General features: G+C 46.8%; 9 protein-coding genes across 9 annotated transcripts; 4 read left to right on the top strand and 5 right to left on the bottom strand. All coding sequences in view use genetic code 12, as the record gives it.

Moving 5' to 3' along the window:
• Positions 1–123: 123 nt before the first annotated feature.
• KRE5 (Kre5p) lies at positions 124–4,404 on the bottom strand (the record flags this gene model as incomplete). Its single annotated transcript, XM_025482262.1, has 1 exon — positions 124–4,404. The coding sequence occupies one exon, from the start codon at positions 4,402–4,404 to the stop codon at positions 124–126; it is 4,281 nt and encodes a 1,426-aa protein (XP_025336880.1).
• Positions 4,405–4,476: 72 nt separating this feature from the next.
• CXQ87_003798 (uncharacterized protein) lies at positions 4,477–5,208 on the top strand (the record flags this gene model as incomplete). The annotated part of the gene is made up of 1 exon (XM_025482261.1): positions 4,477–5,208. The coding sequence occupies one exon, from the start codon at positions 4,477–4,479 to the stop codon at positions 5,206–5,208; it is 732 nt and encodes a 243-aa protein (XP_025336879.1).
• Positions 5,209–5,243: 35 nt separating this feature from the next.
• Positions 5,244–6,224, bottom strand: CXQ87_003797 (uncharacterized protein; the record flags this gene model as incomplete). The annotated part of the gene is made up of 1 exon (XM_025482260.1): positions 5,244–6,224. One exon carries the CDS (start codon positions 6,222–6,224, stop codon positions 5,244–5,246), a length of 981 nt encoding a protein of 326 aa, XP_025336878.1.
• Positions 6,225–6,284: 60 nt separating this feature from the next.
• On the bottom strand, positions 6,285–8,714 carry CXQ87_003796 (uncharacterized protein; the record flags this gene model as incomplete). Its single annotated transcript, XM_025482259.1, has 1 exon — positions 6,285–8,714. One exon carries the CDS (start codon positions 8,712–8,714, stop codon positions 6,285–6,287), a length of 2,430 nt encoding a protein of 809 aa, XP_025336877.1.
• Positions 8,715–8,967: 253 nt separating this feature from the next.
• GLE2 (RNA export factor) lies at positions 8,968–10,104 on the top strand (the record flags this gene model as incomplete). The annotated part of the gene is made up of 1 exon (XM_025482258.1): positions 8,968–10,104. One exon carries the CDS (start codon positions 8,968–8,970, stop codon positions 10,102–10,104), a length of 1,137 nt encoding a protein of 378 aa, XP_025336876.1.
• Positions 10,105–10,534: 430 nt separating this feature from the next.
• Positions 10,535–11,202, top strand: CXQ87_003794 (uncharacterized protein; the record flags this gene model as incomplete). The annotated part of the gene is made up of 2 exons (XM_025482257.1): positions 10,535–10,997; positions 11,033–11,202. 2 exons carry the CDS (start codon positions 10,535–10,537, stop codon positions 11,200–11,202), a joined length of 633 nt encoding a protein of 210 aa, XP_025336875.1.
• A 1,413-nt stretch (positions 11,203–12,615) lies between these two features.
• FLO8 (Flo8p) lies at positions 12,616–14,763 on the top strand (the record flags this gene model as incomplete). The annotated part of the gene is made up of 1 exon (XM_025482256.1): positions 12,616–14,763. One exon carries the CDS (start codon positions 12,616–12,618, stop codon positions 14,761–14,763), a length of 2,148 nt encoding a protein of 715 aa, XP_025336874.1.
• A 185-nt stretch (positions 14,764–14,948) lies between these two features.
• On the bottom strand, positions 14,949–16,367 carry CXQ87_003792 (dolichyl-P-Man:Man(5)GlcNAc(2)-PP-dolichol alpha-1,3-mannosyltransferase; the record flags this gene model as incomplete). Its single annotated transcript, XM_025482255.1, has 1 exon — positions 14,949–16,367. The coding sequence occupies one exon, from the start codon at positions 16,365–16,367 to the stop codon at positions 14,949–14,951; it is 1,419 nt and encodes a 472-aa protein (XP_025336873.1).
• A 59-nt stretch (positions 16,368–16,426) lies between these two features.
• On the bottom strand, positions 16,427–18,259 carry NOP8 (Nop8p; the record flags this gene model as incomplete). The annotated part of the gene is made up of 1 exon (XM_025482254.1): positions 16,427–18,259. One exon carries the CDS (start codon positions 18,257–18,259, stop codon positions 16,427–16,429), a length of 1,833 nt encoding a protein of 610 aa, XP_025336872.1.
• Between the last annotated feature and the right edge of the window lie 468 nt (positions 18,260–18,727).

Below are 18,727 nucleotides of genomic sequence, written 5' to 3'. Positions count from 1 at the left end.
ATTGATTCACAACCACACGTGACCTTAGGCCATGTCGGTATATGCCATAAAGGGCTACTTTCCGCGCCCGTCAAAGTACCTAAACCGGCTGCCCTCGCATGAAATATAGTTGGGTTGTCCTGCCTATAATTCATCATGCCCCACGTTCGCACCGGTATCGCTCTCGCCCTTTTGCAACCGTTGAATCTGATCGTCGTACCCTTTCCATTCTGGAATCAGTCTCTGCACACGTTCTAATTTAGTTTCTTTTCTGAAAGGGTCACTGCATAAATCGATCATTTTAGCCTTTTTCTTGCTCTCGTCAGAGCACCAGGTCTCACACCATAGCCAATCCTGCTTCAATGTGTGGATAGGAATCAGCCTTTGCATGTTATTGGGCAAATCCTGGTCGAGATTAGCGAGTGACTCTTTATCACTGGAGAGCTTTTGGTAGTGACTTCTGAGCCTGTCGCCGGCGTACTCTTGTCTGAACGCATTGAGATCAACCACAAAGAGCGCACTAATATGGTACTTCAAATCGTCTTGCAAAACGTTCTTCCAGTATCCTTGCTTCCAGAACCTGTATCCTTCAACTTCCTTACGGGAGTCACACATTGGTGGGAATCCATACACTTTACCTTTAAGGTCAGTGTCGACTAACTCTTTTAGGTCAGTTCTGGCTGTCTGATCTGCATCCACAAAAATAACCTTGTCTAACAGGTTAGGGAACAAGACATCCAAGAACAAGATTTTGTAGCCCCACACCTGACGGTATTTCTCTTTCTGCTGGCGAAGCCAAAGAGGCCATTTGTAAGTGATGAGTTCATATTGGAAGCCGTAAGCTTCAGCTAATTGCGGAAGAGAATCCACAAATTCGGCACTCAAAAAGTTCCGAAGGAGCCAAAACTTTACTGTAGATTTGGTGTGCTTCTTCACGGATAGCATCATCGTAGAAACGAATCTTTCGTAGAGCTTCCCACTGGCGAGGGAGAACACATTGATGTCTGCATTTTTAGTAGTGCTAACCTTCTTCTTTGCTTTTGCCTGATCTTTTTCTGATTTCTCGAGTAGTCTGGGATGAATCACTGAACCATGCAAGGAAAATAAAGATACTTCAGCAGTGTCGATGGGCTGATCGTTTGTGTCGTACTTGTTGTCGCTTGCTGAGAGTAAGTTGTAAATTTGTTCACCACGTGAACCCCTTTGTATCAGTAAACTCCAAACATCAGGCTTAAGCTGGAATTGAACATAGCCTAGAGTATGCATGACAATACCATCTTCAACCACCTGCTCATTTGTAATATCGAAAGTCAACGTCGCGATCGATTGAGCAGTCTTTACATCCTTCGCGTAGCCTTCAACCACTAATTTATCAAGTTTGTAACTCAATTCCTCGATCTCATCAACAGTGAACTCTTCATGGTCGGCCTTGGGAAGCTTGTCCTTAACAACAAGCCATCTGGAAGGTATGTCAAGGTCAGAAGAGAATTTGTATTTGGGCACAAGGCCTTGCGCTTGAGCACCATAATTCAGAATCAGGAAAGTACCGTCTTCATCAAATTGCGGATATGAGGACACAAAATTGTGAGCATAGAACCTTTCCAACGAGGTGTGTTCCGCGACATCTTTGAGTGGTTGAATCAAAAGTTTAACGTTGACGAATGGTAGATCTTTAAGAGCACTCACAATGGAGACAATTTTCTGGGATACATCGGAGATTGGATCAACGATTGCAAGAATATCTACCAGAGCACCATTCGCTCCGGTTATGTTTAGAGAGTTCACAAAGTTAAGTGATGAAAAGTCAAAGCGATCAACGTCTGTTTGAATTTGTGAATCCTCTAAGAAGAATGATTTGGCCACAACAGAACTCACGAGATCAAACCATTCGAAGTTGTCATACCCAGACTTTCTGAAAAACATGATACCTTTCCACGAGAACATATCAGGGTAGGTGTCTGTGATGTCTTTGAAAATACTAAGGCGCCTCCTGTGCTCGAAACCAACCAACTCTATGAGCTCCTCAGTATCGAAAAGGTCGTTTAATTTGAGATACCTCAGATTGAACAACATTCCGGGTTGGTGTAGCTGGATCTGATGGTCCTGAAGAAGTTGAGCTTTCTTTGGCAGTACTTTAGAATATACTTTGCTTTTGGCTTTCAACACCTCCGATTTCAAATCAGTGATAGTTTCATGGGTTAGCGGTTTGGCCCCATATTTCGCAGAGAGCTTGTTTAGCAAAGAGTCGTCGTCTGAAATGTTCAAAATACGGATTTCCAAAGACATGTCCAGATAGATTTCGAGTAATTCCAAAAGCTTCGAGAATTGAGCGAGGATTAGGCGGGAGTTGAAGTCACCAATAAGCCAAAAGGTTCCAGGTGCATCATTGGGCTTATTGATCTTCTTGAAAGCCGATGAATTATCGATCAATTCCTTCGTCACCTCCTTGTATCTGATGTTGCTTAGATCCTTTGGAGAAACACGTGAATTTCTGCTTTCTTTGGCATCCTGAAAGAGAACGGATTTGAGATCTCTACCTCTGTCTTCCATCTTTTTGATCTTTTGCTGCAAAAGACGGACATCATTGCCCATCTGTTTAGTCATTGCAGCCTGCCATGGAGACTTCATGTCGTGTATCACACCGTTGATAATCACTGATGGAGAGTCAAGTGAGAACTCACGAACCGTCTTTTCGTAGTTTCTAAAGGTGCCTTGCTTATCCTCAGAAACTTCTACCTTTGAAAGGATCTCATGCTTCTCTTCTTGAGTAGGCGCTTCGTAGTACTGGTACAACAAAGCAAATGCCTCCTTCGAGTCGCTAACTTCCATAATGTGGTAGAATTTCTCCGTAACCAACTCATCCTCGTCACTGTCAACAAGAGGAACAACAGCGATCTGTTGGGGGAGATTTCTGTCGAGGATGATCTTGGCAAATGTGAAGAAAATCTTCACCTGGATGGAGCTTGAAAAATTGATAGCAAAGATTAATTCGTGAGAGTTCTCTCTGAGAGCAGGAACCTGACCGAACTGTAATCTCTGCGCCTCGACTCCGAGGTATGCTTCTCTTCTGTTCACATCAAACAAGTCATATGGATCATCCTTCTCAATATCATTGAAGTAGACAACACCACCTGATGTATTATCTGTTGGATCAAAGGCATGTTTGTATACTGCGTATCTGTTTTCCTGGTCGCCGGTACGATATTGTACTTCCCTAAAGGCACTCATGAGAGCGAACTTATAAAAAATGAATTTGCTCTGCGCCTTGGAAAACCCTAGTTCACTCATTCTCTGAGCGAGTCTGAGCTCTGTATTCAATTTGTTGATGACATGCGGGAGGTCCATCTCCAATTTGTGAACCGAGGCACCGTTCAAATAGAGCCCGACGGACTCAGCAGAGGCGCCTCTGTTTTCATTCACTTTAGCTGCTGCCCTCGTAGATTCCAAGCCTGAGATATCCCGGATGAGTTGGATGTAAGGTCCGTAAAGGGGAAGGTTGTTCAAAATCTCTTGAAGAAGTTCGTGTTGTTCAGCTTCAGGCTGAGCAAGGACAAGAGCTGTGATTTTAACAGACAACTCTTGATATGAATCTTCCTCAAGGGCTTTCAAGGGTTGGCCTCTTTTTCTAATATCAGCCAAGTATTTTTTGATGTCACCAGTGTACTTGATCTTTGATGATTTGGTGCCATTGAGAGGCTTCTTGGGCGTCAATATAGCGCCAAATCCGGGGATCTCGCTCTTTGGACCCTCAGTTGGTACGTATCTCCACATAAATCTCAACTTGTCAGATTCGGCAAACTGGTACAATGTTTCGAACATTTGGCCAAGTCTGGGACTCTTCGAAGAGCCATAGAGCACTAGCAAAGGTTTCTTCTCGTCATTTCCAATCACTCTATCAAATGCCTTGATTTCTTCTGAAGTTCTGGAAAGCTGAAGTGCGTATAAGTCAGCGTCAGAGCAATAGATCCTGTCTCCATACTTCACCCAAGCACCCAAGGGGTCCTCGATTTCGTTTCCAAAAGAGTCCTTGGCACACGCCTTGAGAACCTTCGATTCGTCCACTTCATTCTGGTAGTGTCTGTAGTGTGCCTCTATCCTTGGAGTATAGATCTTGTTGACCAAGTTGAGATCAGCCATACCTTTCTCCTCTGGCAGCAAGCTTCCAACAAAGGAATCATATATCTGTTTGTCGGTCCTTGATCCTGTTTCAGATCCTATCTCAACATCATCAAAATCGTCGTCTTCCCAGTCCAAACTCTCCTCATTCTGGTACAAGGCTCTCACTGCCAGCACATACAAGCTATCCTTATACGAGCTTGCAGCTTCTATAAGTTGTTCAGGAAATGATGCTTCCAGCCAATCGGCTGTGAGCTTGATCAGGACAGCTGTGGCGGCAGCTATAGTCCAGAATCGTGAAATCAACATTCCGAAAGTAGAGTGGTATCGCCAAGTAGATACTACGTATGTGCGCGCAGAGCATCGCTAGTGGAAATCAGCATGTATCGAGGACTTCTAGCATCGGCTAGACGTTTGTCAATATCACCACAATTACGGGCTCTGAAGCTTCTACAAGAAGTGAAGAGTGATCCTAATAATATAGATGCTGTGTGTACCAGCTATGGCTGGTTCCTAGTACCCAAGAAATATGTGTCTCGAGGATGGACAGAAACTCAGCTAGACCAATTGCTTCTGAAAATACCGGGGCTCAAGCTGGGCGTGACCATATCTTCTGAGGATCCCCTTTTTGAAAAAGCTCAGGAAGAAATTGAAAAGTGGGTGGATCAGACCAAGAAGTCAGACATACCCAACCCAGAGATCGAGACGGCTCTGACACGGAAGAAAGCCGCAGAACAGGCCCTCTACATTACACAGTACCTTGGTAACTCACTACAACGGAAGGATGGTGCCATGGTGGAAAGCAGGCCGAAGGAGGAAAGGGTCTCTTTCACGCATGCTTGGAACTATTTCAGAAGTATATGCGGAAAGGAGTTCCGTAAGGAAGATGGTAAGATTGACCAGCAGGCGATTGTCCTGAAGTGGAAGAGTATGTCAAAGATCGAAAAAAACGAATACAGGGAGGCTTACATGAAAGTTCTTCAAGAGGGTAAGGAAGTCTTCATGGGGAAAATCGTTACAAGGGAGTTTAAAGACGAGTGGTTGAAGAAGCGGAAGGCCTCCGTGGGACGGGGAAGGCCACGCAAGAAAGACTTGGAGGAAATCTCAGACTAGAGCTGGTGCGTCTTCATCTTCTTCGTCATGGTCGTTTAGATCGTAAATCTCGTAATTGTCAGCATCGAACTTGGCCTGGAGATTCTTGATCTGGAAGCCAAACCGGCTCTGGCAAACAGAGTCAATTGCATGCCACCGGCTAGAATTCTGGAATATGGAGACGAGCTTCTCGAAAATGCCCGTGAACTCCTTGATATCCACCACCCGAGCTCTGTTGCTCCCACATACTCTTCTGGAATCTTTTTGAGCTGGGCCAAGAACAATTCTAGGAAGCAATTGGCAACTTCTGCATTCTCGTGGAGAAAGGCCTCACTCAGCAGCACAAGTCGTAGCAAGGTGGTCCATTGGGTACATGAACATAGGTTAGCTAGGACACAGAAATGGACAAATGAAATCTGGAGCTCCGAGAGTAATAGCCGTTTTGATGGGTATAGCTGATGTAGCTGCCAAGAGCGGTCTAGGGCGTTTTTTGTCTTTTGTTCGTCACTGTTTCCCTCGGTCTCTCTAAACAGAACTATGGTGTAAGAAAGCTCTTCGGAGGTCTGATCCAGAAGCACCTGGTTTGGATCTTTGCTTTTTAGCGTTCTCTCCAATACCAAATTCTCTTCTTTCAGAGGGGTAGCAGTAGTTATAGGCTCAGATGGCCCGATGGCTTGGACATCACACATCTCTATATGCCTTGTGAGCGATGTCCAAACTTCGATATCCTCAGGATACAGCACCATAAGATGATACTCAGAGGCAACCTTATCCATATCAGGTGTCTTTTGTAGGAATTGTTCCTTCTCACAGTCCCAGTATATGGAAATCACTTGGTTATCATGGAATTCAAGCCACTTGCCTGCTCTCATATCTCCATCAGCATAATGGAAAAGATGAAGCCCAGCGGGGATCACTTTTAGACCCTTGAAAACAGCATTGACATTGAAAAACGCTGTATCAATCCCAATAACATAGTCAGGGTTATTCAGGGGTAGCAGGTCTATCCATAGTGTTCCTTGAGGTGGTCCACTCATACTAGTTGATTTTTCGCACCCACCTACTCTAACGCACCCGACTGTTCATTATCATTACTATTAAGTGAGGAGCTCGATACTCTCTCGTTGTCTTCTAAAGTTGGCGTCTTCGTCGCTGTTTTCTTCATTATCAGCGATTTCAAATTCACTCGCCACACTCTCTACTATGCTCATTTCTTGTTGCAACTCGGAGAACCTCAGTGTCACCAACCGCGAAAGAATGAAGCGGTCGATGAAGCCACACATCCGGTTATTGTCCTTGTGTTCGGTGAGAACGAGATGATTCATGTGAAGTCTTTCCACGATCTCAATAACCTGCTTTAGCGGTGTATTGTCCTTCACGATGATGATTGGTTTTTCCACTTCGAGGGTCACCATGTGCACATTGGCGTAGCTATTAGTAAGGTTCTGCTCGTATTCTTGTTGCTCCTCGTGGAATGACTCTGGTAAGCTGGCTTGAAAAGAGACAACTGCCGAAGTGGGCTGAGAGCTGCCGATCACTCGAGCTATTTCCCAGTAGACATGCTTTTTTGTGACATATCCAAGACTGAGCGGGTTTTCGTCACTGTAAATCACGGGATAGCCCTCATGGGCGTCTTCTGAAAGGTACGCGTACAATGACAGAAGGGTGTATGGTTCGCTCGGGCGAATATACAATTTTCTTGTTCTCTGAAGGGGAACCATGATGGCCTTCACGGTGACATCTGGAAGACGGGCTTTGAATGTGGAGGAAAGAACAGCAAATGAGCATAATCCATGGCCTTTGTTGCTGTTCACCTCTCCGGTTTCGCCAATGTGGTTGAACTCGGTACTAAGCCAGGAGTCGTAAACGTTCTCCACTGAAAGCTGATCACTGATAAACTTGGATGTCAAGACAGCGATCATAATGGGCAAGACGTACGATACAGCGCCTGTTAATTCAAATATAATGACGACCACGCACAAGGTCAATTTTGTGATGCCAGACATGAACGCAGCTGCACCAACAACTGCATGAGAAGAAGGTGAAACAAGACACGACTTGGCTGTACAAGTCGCGAGGTAGTCACCTTCGACAGCTTTCTGAATAGCCTGTGAGATGATACCAACAAATCGACCAACAGTGCCACCCATCACCAAAGAAGGCATCAAAATGCCTCCTGGAAGCAGAATACCGTAAGAATAGGTCGACAAGCAGAAGCCTTGGATAGCAATGTAGACAAGCTTGAAAAGTGTGCTCACTGTCGAAGGCTGGCACATGAAGTTTTCTGAATTGGACTCCAAGTTGGAGTCATCCTTTGGACAGTCTCTGAATAGAATTTTGAGGAATGCAGCAAGGGGCATCCTCGTTAAAGGAATGGCGAAGGTTAGAAGGGCAGTAAGCAAGGCAACCAAAAATAGTTCCACATACTTACCGTGCTGTTCGCTGACTCTAGTGAGAACTGCCAATCTTTTCCAAAGCCTCCTCTTAAATTGTGGGTCGGAGAACTTAAGGTATACCTTTGTGTATATGTGACCGTATAATCCACCGAGAACACCTAGGAGCAAAAATGGGATAATCTCCAAAAAGAGCCAGCTGAAGTTACCAAACAGGACCTCAAAAAGTTCGTCTTCTTGAAAGTTCTCACCATCCGTGAATGAACGTACACCATTGAGTGCCACAAGAGCCACAGTGGCTGAGACGAATGAGTTCCACATTATTTTTGTCGGAACAAAGTAAGAAGGAAGAAGCTCCACCACAAAGAGAACTCCGCCGATCGGAGAATTAAAAGCAACAGCTATACCTGTGGCGGTTGCAGCACTGAGAAGCTCTCTTCTGACTCCCTCCGTGGCAGCATCTCCGAAGATGGCATCAAAGCTGATGTACAAGATACAACAAGATACATGCACCAAAGGTCCCTCAATACCCAACCAGAAGCCAGAACTGACCACCAAAACCAAACAAACGATCTTGTAAAAAAGCGTCCTGGGGCCTAGGTATGTCTTGAGATAGTAATTGAAGCCAGAGATAATGAGCTTGAGCTCAGGGATACCCAGCTGTTTGATCATTGGCGCCTTGTTAATGGTAAGGACGCCGGCAGCCATTGAGAAGGTCAACACAAGGAATAGATAAATTGGCAACCCTAGAAGTCCACTTACAACGATGTTTCCTGACCCAGAGATAATCTGCAGCCAGTCACGCCAATGGTCAGCTGGACAAGTCAGGTATGGATTGAGAAGTGACCAGGTGTCTAACGACGAAAAGCAGAGTCCTTTTTTGAAATCATTGAGGAAAACGGAAAATAGGTCTATGACAATCGTAGCGTACCCGACAAGCAAAGAGCTTCCGATCAACGTTACCCATTTTTTCAGATTCATCAGGGCTCCAGACTCTCTATTCGACTCTTTCATCCAGTCGATGTAAGTATTATTTTCGTAGTGCCCCTGCAAAGGCCATTTTTCTCTTCCAGTTTGTGGCGTATATAGTGGGTCGTGGTACCGGACCGTCGGTATATCGTGGTCCTTGTCCATGGGTTAAAGCATGAGGTGTTTCAAGCGGAAGCCGATCTGGAGTAGTTAGTGCGGTGCACGGGTGTCACCATTAACCAACAACAAACTTTTTCGATATTGGGTATACAAAGAGTAAGGCTTTACGGTTTCATCACATTTGCATCTTAAATCCCAATCATCCATTGAACTTTCAGCCTCGAGTCGTGGTGAAGATTTCGCGTGACAACAAAAAATTCAAGTAAACGAGAACCCTTCATAACATCACCGCATCACCATGTCCTTCAGTCTAAACTCCACCTCAGGCCTCAATTCATCATCAAATCTTCTGGCCAATCAGAATACCAGTGCTGCTACGGGTCAGGAACTTGCAAACGATGTCTTGGTGAACAATGGTCCCGAAGACAGCATAACTGATTTAGCATTCTCACCACAACAAGAGCTTCTTGCTGTGTCTAGTTGGGATAAGAAAGTGAGAATCTACGAGGTTGATCCCAACTCGGGCCAGAATCAAGGTAAAGCCTTGTTTGAACATGAGGGTCCCGTCCTTTCCGCGAGATGGTCTACCGATGGTTCCAAGATTTGCAGTGGTGCTGCCGACAAACAAGTGAAGCTTTTTGACTTGGCTTCTCAGCAAGCTCAGCAAATTGGTGTTCATGATGCACCAGTAAAAGCTGTTCGTTTTGTCCAGTGTGGACCAACAAACACAGAGGTTGTTGTCAGTGGTCTGTGGGACAAGACTTTGAAATATTGGGACACTCGTCTGCCCCAGCCAATCTCGACCATCCAATTACCAGAGAGAGTCTATACCATGGATGCGTCACAGAAGCTTTTGGTTGTAGGCTGTGCCGACAGGCACATTGCTGCAATTGACCTCAACAACCCCCAACAGATCTTCAAGTCGCTGCAGTCAACATTGAAGTACCAAACCAGAACAGTGTCTTGTTACCCACAAGGAAACGGTTACGCGATTGGCTCGATTGAAGGCAGATGTGCTATTCAGTACATTGACGAAGCCGAACAACAAAAGTCTGGTTTCTCATTCAGATGCCACCGTAAGTTGCCTAATGGTGCGCCAGCTACATCTTCTGCTAGGACTGTGGCCAACCAGGAAGTCCATGTTTACCCGGTCAATGCCATCTCGTTCCACCCAATCTATGGTACGTTCTCTACAGCTGGTTCAGACGGTACCTTCTGCTTCTGGGACAAGGATGCTCGTCAAAGATTGAAAAACTTCCCCTCTGTCAACGCAAGTATCACTGCGACAGCTTTTAACAGAAACGGTACCATATTTGCCTACGCCAAGAGCTACGACTGGTCACAAGGCTACCAGGGTAACAGGCCAGACTACCCTAACGAAATCAAGTTGCATGCCACCAAAGACGATGAGATCAAGCAAAAGAAAAGAAGATAACCATAAGGGTATGACGTGAACTGAAGAAGAAAAGAGAGGTCGGCGCTCTTGCAGCCAAAGCATATATAGGACAGGGCAAGGAAAAGAAAAAAGTGACAGCCTTGAGTTTTCTCAATGGGGAGGATGATCATCTGGAACTATGACATTAACGCAAATCGTGCCTACATCAGAAGTGAAAGCGACCTGGAGAGCCAGTCAATGAGCTCGTGAGCAGCTTTATGGAGCCTCGCGGCTCATGTAGGGTTCACACCCGTGCACCAGAGCCGAGTCACCTGGTTTCTTTTTCGTGCGTGCTCGCTACGTCGAATCATTCCGCGAAAAAAACCTTACCCTCCGGCCCATAACTCCCAAAGTCCAATCCTCACTTGACAGGCGAGCTTTTTTCTCATCCTCCACCCTTTGATAGAAGAACACAACCCTATTTATTGTCATGAAACGCCAAATCATTCCTGAGGCGTTTGTAAACCAAAGAGAAACTATTGACAAAACTTTAATCGAGGCACAAAACCAGCCTTCCCAATACTACACCAGGCGTAACAACCGCAGAACCAATGTCAACCAGTTCCACTCTGGTTCTTTGAGCCACAGCAGCTCAGACAGCAGCTCCAACGGCCAGGCCCTCAGATACGGTTGGAACCAACCACAAGCCCATAACCAAGCGCTTCCTCTCGCTCCTTCAGCGTCTAACATGGGTGTGATGGGTGTCGACGTCTACGGCTTCAGAAACAACGCCGCCAACAAGTTTGGTGGTGCTGGAGGCACCGGTGTCGTCCACGTGCCACAGATCTTCGACGACCAGCCCATCACGAAACCGCTGGTGTCGCTGGTGCTGCTGCTGGGTCTGAGAAACCTTAGCGACGACAGTGTCGTTGATGCCGGCTTGGGTGCTCCAAGTGCCCACCCCGCTGGCGGTCTTTTGGCCGGTCAGGCCCCCACGCCGGAAACGGCGGCGGACTCGCCACGTTTGATCCTTTCAACGAGAAGGACCACTTGTGGCTGTTTAATTCGTCAAACAACTTTTTGGGCGGAAACCTTGCTCCGTCCAGCTCCAACATTTGGGGAGATAACAACAAGACCGATGCTGCCGTGTGGGGTTAGTGGGCTACGCTAACCTCAGCCAGAGGTCGGTCTTGCTTGGGGCCCCGAGTTTTCTTTTATTTACGGGGCGGGAATCGGAAAAAAATATTCATGGAGATTTCAAAAACCAGCCTGGCGGTAGCCGGGAGGCTGGATAGACGCGTGATGATGATGGAGAATTAGTTACTGCCCGTGGATGGGCGTGCTGGATAATAGTGTTTGCTGTTACTGTTTGTGTTTGTTTTTTTGTGTTATTACGGTGTACGGTGTCCGGAGACCCGGTGTCGGTATAGGTTATATAAGTAGATGGATAAATTCTGCTGGAGTAAAGAGGTGTAGAGAGACGGGGCTATTGGTTGCCTTGGAGCTATGCCCCGTGCTGGGGATGCCTGGGGGGTCTGGGTTTAGGTCGTGGTTGCAAAAAAATGGTGTACAGGTTTTTGTATGGGTGCCAAGAGACCCCAGGTCCAATGACCTGGTCGGAGGAAATCCGGCCACAATGACAACCACTAAACGTCGCTTCTCCAGTGTCTTGTCACTGTTATTCCGCTGCAGATGCCTACCATATTGTCTTGGTGCACGGGTGCGTAGATGACCCACCACCGTCACCCCCTACTGCTGCCCTCCAAGCCCAAACACCCCTAATATGGTGATTTCAAATGTGTCAAGGTGTTTTCCTCGTGCTCTCTCACCTACATGAAGATACTACGATGTTCGGCGGCCGGGGCTTCGAAAAGGCACATTTCCGCATTCGGCAATGGCTTCAGGGCAACAAGGGAAGCCCCCGCCAATCACTGCATCTTCCTTCTAAGCGTAGCAGGCTTTTTTTTTTCTCTTCTTCTATTTTCCAAAGCGCTTCAGTCCGTGCGTCAGACTGGGGGCTGGGGATTTTCGATTACGCCAATGGTGGAGATTGGCTGTCGGGCGATGATCAGTGCAATAAGGGTGACTCGCCAATGATGGTCTGGAAAAAGACCGCTCCGTTCTCCTGAATCTTTTTTTTTTTTTTTTTTTTTTTTTCTTTGTATTTTGCTTTCGTAAATTTTGTCCTTGCCGATCTTTTCATTTTTTTCGTGGTCTAGTGAACCCTGCTCCTGCTGTATGGCTGGTGGAGCAGTGCACGCAGTAATGGCACCGACTGCCAAAACTGGCCAAAGTCAAAAACCTGAAAATTTTTTATCCCACCACCATAGAAACGTAAACTTCCTTCTTTCTTTGCAAATCAAGGCAAGCGCAAGCACAGTGCCCAAAACCTCGCCGAACGGGGCCTTTATTTCCTTCACCCTCTGTTATCTCGACCATATCCAGTCCCCTCATACTGATGCTCAAAAGTCCTCCATCTCACCATCACCACCCAATAAACCACAACCACCGCCCCTGTTTATGAGCCACCAGAGCACGCCGCAAATACACCCGAAACGGACTCCTGGTACCATGGCGCTGGACACTCCGAGTCAGCTCGGCAACACAGAAACATCCGTCAATACCACCGCCACGTCGGTAGGCCATGGACTCATGGACCTGTCCCGATGTGTGCTGGACGCCAGCGTGGCACTGCCCAAACAGCTCTTGAATGCCTACATCTACGATTTCTTGATCAAAAACACCTTGCCTCAGACGGCCCGTCTGTTTGTGTGCGAGGCCGATGTTCCGTCGATTCCTTACGACCAATCTCACCTGCCCTCCAAGGCCCTGCCCCTCATGCCCCTGACACCTCGCCAACAGGCCAACCAGCTCCTGGAAGAGCACCATTTGCCTCGCTTGGCCTTGAGTATGGATGCTCCTCAAGGCTTCTTGTTCGAGTGGTGGCAGGTCTTTTGGGATGTGCTCCAGGCGAAAAATGAGCGTTCTCCTTCGGCCTTGGCCTCCAACTACTACCATTTGCTGCTTGCAAAGCAGCGGCAACAGCAAGAAGCTCTGGGCATGGAGTATAGCCAGTATCAGCCACAGATGGGCCAACCACAGTTTCCACTGCAGTTCCCACAGGACGGTCAGGTCCCCGGCCAGCCTCCCGTGATAATGGGCCCTCAAGGCCCTGTCAGCCAGCAGAGACAATTTTCTGATAACCGCCAGCAGCAAAGGCTCATGATGTCGATGATGATGAAGCAGCAGCAGCAACAACAGCAGCAACAAAATCACCAGAATCAGCAACAACCCCAACAACCACATCAGCAGCAGCAACAGCATCAGCAACAGCAGCAGCAGCATCAACAACACCCTCAAGGCCAGGACCCTAATTTCGCAAACAACATGAACAGAGCTGCCATGAACGTTGCAAATGGTATGCAAATGCCCATGGGTGGGAATGGCTCGCAAATGCAAATGGGTATGAACATGAACATGGGCATGCCACAGCAGATGCTCATGCCTCAACAACAGGGACTTCTACCCCAGCATATACAGCAACCGCAACTTCAACAGTCACCTCACCAGACTCCACAACAGCATGTTCAATCCCAAATGCACAGTTTACGTCAACAGGCCGTCTCCGCTCATCAGCAGCCCAAGCAAGGTCAACAGCTACCGCAGCAGCCTGGTCAACAACAAGCAGCCGCCGCTGCTGTAGCCGCCGCCGCTGCCGCCGCATCTCAGTCACAGTCTCAGGATGATAATATGGGTAATGGTGCCAAGGGCAAGCAAGCTAGGCCCATCAGACCTCAGCTGAGATCCGCAAGTGGTATGCAACACCAGTTTGCTCCTCAGGGCAATGGTGGTATGTCACCCATGAATTATTCGGGGCAAGTGCTTCGGCAAGGCCAGAACGGTGGCAATTCTGGCCTTGAGCAAAACCAAGGCAACCAGCAGAATCGTAACACCAGTGCCTTACAGGACTACCAGATGCAACTCATGCTTTTGGAGAAGCAAAACAAGAAGCGTCTTGATATTGCCCGCAACAGTAGTGCTGGCGACCTTAATTCAATGCCTCAAATGCAACAGGTCCAAGATGGCAACGTCATGCAGCCTAACATCCAGAATGCTCCTCCAAAGGCCTCACCAGCCCCTTCACCAGTTCTTAATAACAAGAACCTGCCTTCTGGAGCGAAAAATAAGCGTGCTCAACCTACTAAGAAGAACAGTAAGGTGGGTCCTCCAAGTGCCGCCAATAATGCTAGAAGCAACGTGGCTGGCGGCATGAAGAGAGAGAACGCCGCTCCTCTAACACCGGCTGCTGATGCTGACTTCTCCAACAAGAAGAGAAAGAGCTCGACAAGCGATTCACCTGCCAAGAAGAACAACAAGGCCGGTGTGAAGAAGGAAGACGAGAAGAAGGTCAAGCCTTCTGATAAGTCGGAAGCTCCGCTTATTGAAGAGATTGATCTCGACAAGAAGCCTGATATGGCTCCTAACGATGACAAATTTCAAGGCTCTTCAGCATACTTCCACAGCTCTTTGAGCGGCAATGAGAAACTTGTTTTGGGCGGTGCCACGGCAGGCGATACCAATTTCTTTAATTCTGCCGTCACCTCTGGTATGGACGATGTTGACTTTGAGTTCAACAACTTCTTGGACTCTGCTGACGCTGGTCTCAATGATAGCATCACTGGCTTCAATTGGGGAAACCCCATCGAAGGTGGCGATTAATATGGCTTCAAATGTTACTCGGAAGTTGATTGTTTCATGTTCAATTTTTCAGAAAGTATGAGTGGCTCGAGTTCAGACATTCGACACTTCCGCTATTAAAAGTTCTTTTACTTCTTGGAATTTTTAGAGTATCTAATAATTTCTATGTTTTATTACTGCTGAAATGCTTCGTGTTTAATGTATGCTTAAATATCCTTCTTCTCCTTTGTCGCAGCTCTTGTCGTGAACCAGATTTCGTTGTTCTTCCAGACACCAGCTAAAGTAAGAGCTAAAATGCTCACAAGCAACGCAGAACTCTGTGTTGTTGCAGGGAAAACATTCCAGCACCACTCGTGGGCTAAATAAATCCCGCCCGCGAGAAATGGATTCAAGCCTGTTGCGTACAACAAGAAGGGCATTTGCCAACAATACCAAGAAAGGAACTGGTAATGCAATGATCTTGCAAATGCCACACCAATCACATTTGTCGTTGCAAAGATCAAGAGAATCAACCGAGGTCCATCTTGCTGCGATAGAAGAAGGTTGCGGGAAGAAACAGTGGATGTGAAGGGTTTGAAAGCGTCGACGAAAAGGAGTTTGATAGATTTTCCGGTAACCTGGGGAGCAAGGTATCTCGTAAAGACGAAGAGGGCTAAAACGGCGATATGGCCAAGAAGTAGCCCCGTGGAGAAGCCATCGGAGAGGAAGAACTCCTCTGACAAAAACTTCCAGTTCACTGTCCACTTGTATAAGAATTTTCTCGAAAAGTTGAACGCTTGAGACATGTAGGTCCATCTGATGTAGGAAGCCTCGTCGTCCCAGAACAACGGTAACAAGAAGCGCCATCCAATAAGCACTTGCACCAAAGGAATAACAGAAAGAACAGCCAAGAATTGGATCAAAATCTCTCCTAAAAGAAAATATGATACAATTGCAAATGCAGGGAGGTACAAGATGGCATTCATCTTCACTGAGATAGCCATCGAGTACAAGTCAGCTGCGACAGCATTCGCCAAAAATACCAATGTGCCAGTAAGCGACTTGTGCCAGTAAGAAACTTGCTGCAAAATCACTACTACGCCGATCATGGCACAGGTAGTGAAACAATCATTGAACAACCTCAAGACGTAGATGGATATGAGTCTTTTGCTCAAAAACAAGAGGTACAAGGGCCAAGGTGGAATGCCCTCCGCCATCGTGTAAGCAACGCATGACAAGGCCACTGTAAACGTAAGTAAGTAGCTGAAGAAGAATTGGACTCGCCTTATATTGATTCCACCATCTGCAAGCCATAGCAAGAACTGGTACACTTGAACGAAACCAGCAGGGTACACAATGGGACCCGTGTCGCCCACGATTCTTGAGTAATCCAATTCGCCGGCATTGACAAGGTCAATCTGTTGCATGTATGTGGTAAAGTCGATCTCTGTGTATCTGACTTTCAGAATCACAACCTTCCCCACAAGGGAGGTTAGAGAAACAACCATTGGCACGGCTAGACGGTTGCATGCTGGGTCGAAAACAAGTGCTTTGGCACCATTATATATATCACCAGCCAAGTTGGCTACCGTGAGTTTGGGTAGCTCCTTTTCTTCTCGTGTTTCAACACTCGAGTCTTGGGTCATGTAGTTGATTTTCGCGATGCTCAGTTCCAACTTCTACATCAGTATACCCTGCCCATATATTACACTACTGCACGAACGTGGCGCTTTTTGAGCGTCCTCAAGACGTCTCTCTTTCTTCTCTTGCATTCACGTCCCACTTCACCTCTCATCAGCCAGAACCAGCGCTCATAGGCGTCCTCTTCTCCACGACCATCATCTCTGAGCTCGTTACCGTCTTCTTCTCCAGGCAAAGTGATGGCTTCGTTAGCATGACCAATTTTGCTAAGCTGAGTTTGTGTTTGCATGAATGGAGATTCAAAGTGGGTCCAGAACAAACCAAACTTCTTGGTACTCACTGCAGTCGACTGGACTTCCTCTTCCTGTTCCTGTTGTTTGAGGCTGATCTGCTCAGCCAACTTTCTCTGCTCTTCTTCATCGGCCAATTTCTTTTCAACGTCTATGTCATCATCCGATTCGTCAAGACCAAGCTTGAATCCGCTGTCTGCAGTAAATAGACTGGTGGTGGGTTTGCTAGATTCGAACAACGAACGCAAGTTCTCTGTCTCGTTTTGAGAGGGTGCAGCTTCCGCTTCATCGACATCATTATTGATTTCCTTGTCTTCACCATCTTCGTCCTTATGCTCCTCATCGTACTGCTCTTTGATCGCCTCTGTGGCATACTGCTCACCCAAAGTAGTAGGATCAAGCTCGTTGCCCTCATCGTCCTCGTCAAAGTAAACTTCTTCTTTTGGTCTTTCATGTGTAGAAAGGAAAGTTTGAAGGGATTCGCCATTACCCTGTTCTTTACCATCGTCGTCGAACTCAACGAAGCCTTTGGTCTCAAAATCGTACAGCTCGATGTTCTTGCGGCCCTTGCTGTCAAAGGTGGCGTCGCTCTCGTCATCGGACTTGCCGTCATCAAGCTCTACCGGCTTGTCAAAGTCAAATGTCTCGAAGAAATTTGCAAGCACGGTGCTGTTAACGTCCTTATCCTTCTCCACTTCCATCTCATCAACGTGGTGTGCATCAGCACCATAGCTTGCAGCCTGACTTCCGTCGACTCCACACTTGTCGACCGGAAGACTAACTCTTTCCACTATGTGATCATCGCCAGACCTCCATGTGCCGTTGGAGTATTTGTATGTGAGTTCACCAGCAGACTTTTTCTCCACACCCCAAAGCTTTGTCTTGTAGCACTTGATTTGCTTGAGCTCACCGTTGATTAAAAGTCTCATGGTCTGCTCCTTCCTGATGAAATGGGCAGCAGGACGTGGTGTGGTTCTCATTCTACCCTTCACAACTTCAGCACGGCCACTTGTGCGAGAGTATTGCTGAGTAGACGTCCCCTTGGGATTGAGAGTCAGACCGTAAGAATTCTTGCCTTTGAGGCTGTGTGACGGAGCTTTGTTCTTTGTGTTGGCACTGATATTATTTGTTGTGTGGGCTGAACATTCATAGCCCATGCTGGAGTTATTGGGAGCAGGTACACTCGTGGAATGCAATGGTGTTCCTGAAATGCTGTTGCTGGGGTATTTTGTGGACAGCTCTCTAATTCTGTCTACTCTGGCGGCTGCTATATTGGCCAGTTTTGCCAATGTGGCTTTGGAAATCTCTGGTCTTCCCGCATCTTTCTTCCATCTGTCCATGTAGTCGCCTTTTGCAATATTGATGCTGAGTTTTTTGCCCATAAAGAGAATACCGTTCAAAGAAGACCTGAGCTTCTCGAACTGCTTGTCTGAAATCTCCATATCGACAAATGCAAAGTAGAAATCACCAACTGGTTTGGTCCGAAGGTCCATGGGGCCCTTGACCGTGCCGAATTTTCCCAATCTCAGAAGAAAGGAATCTTTGCTTTCGGCTAGTTTGGCTGAAATGTTGCCGATATGTATACGTCGGCTCTGTGGTATGTCCATGGTACTATCTTTGTTCGATTCCTTGAGAAAGTCTACAGAGTAGTAGTGATGAGCTCGATGAGGTGTACGGGTGCAAAGTCGTATTTCCAGTAGGTTGATGTCACAAGCCGTTAGATAAATATCGGAATTAAATTACGAAATTTCTTGAAAATCTCAATTGACTGTGCTGAAATTGAAAGAGCTATCTCATCTGCTAAGAAACTGGATTCATTTATTTTCTCATGTGCCCATTGCTGGAAAATGTATGTACCACTGCGAATATCTCTGAGTTGGTTCTATAGATGATATCGAAATGTCATGGAATCACGCCCTTTGAGTTATATTAGAAGTTTTTTGACGAAGAAGCATGTACTTCCTTTCTGGCGATTCAAAAGATGTACAGTTTGTGCCTTGGTATAAAGACTCAATAGTGGCTGCAAAACCAAATCACCAAGACAATCTCAGGGTCTATCAAGCATGAGGTGATCA

The sequence above is a fragment of the Candidozyma duobushaemuli genome (assembly GCF_002926085.2).
Source record: "Candidozyma duobushaemuli strain B09383 chromosome Unknown D_B09383, whole genome shotgun sequence".
In the NCBI taxonomy this organism is placed as follows: domain Eukaryota; kingdom Fungi; phylum Ascomycota; class Pichiomycetes; order Serinales; family Metschnikowiaceae; genus Candidozyma; species Candidozyma duobushaemuli.
This window is presented reverse-complemented; position numbering and strand designations above follow the sequence as displayed.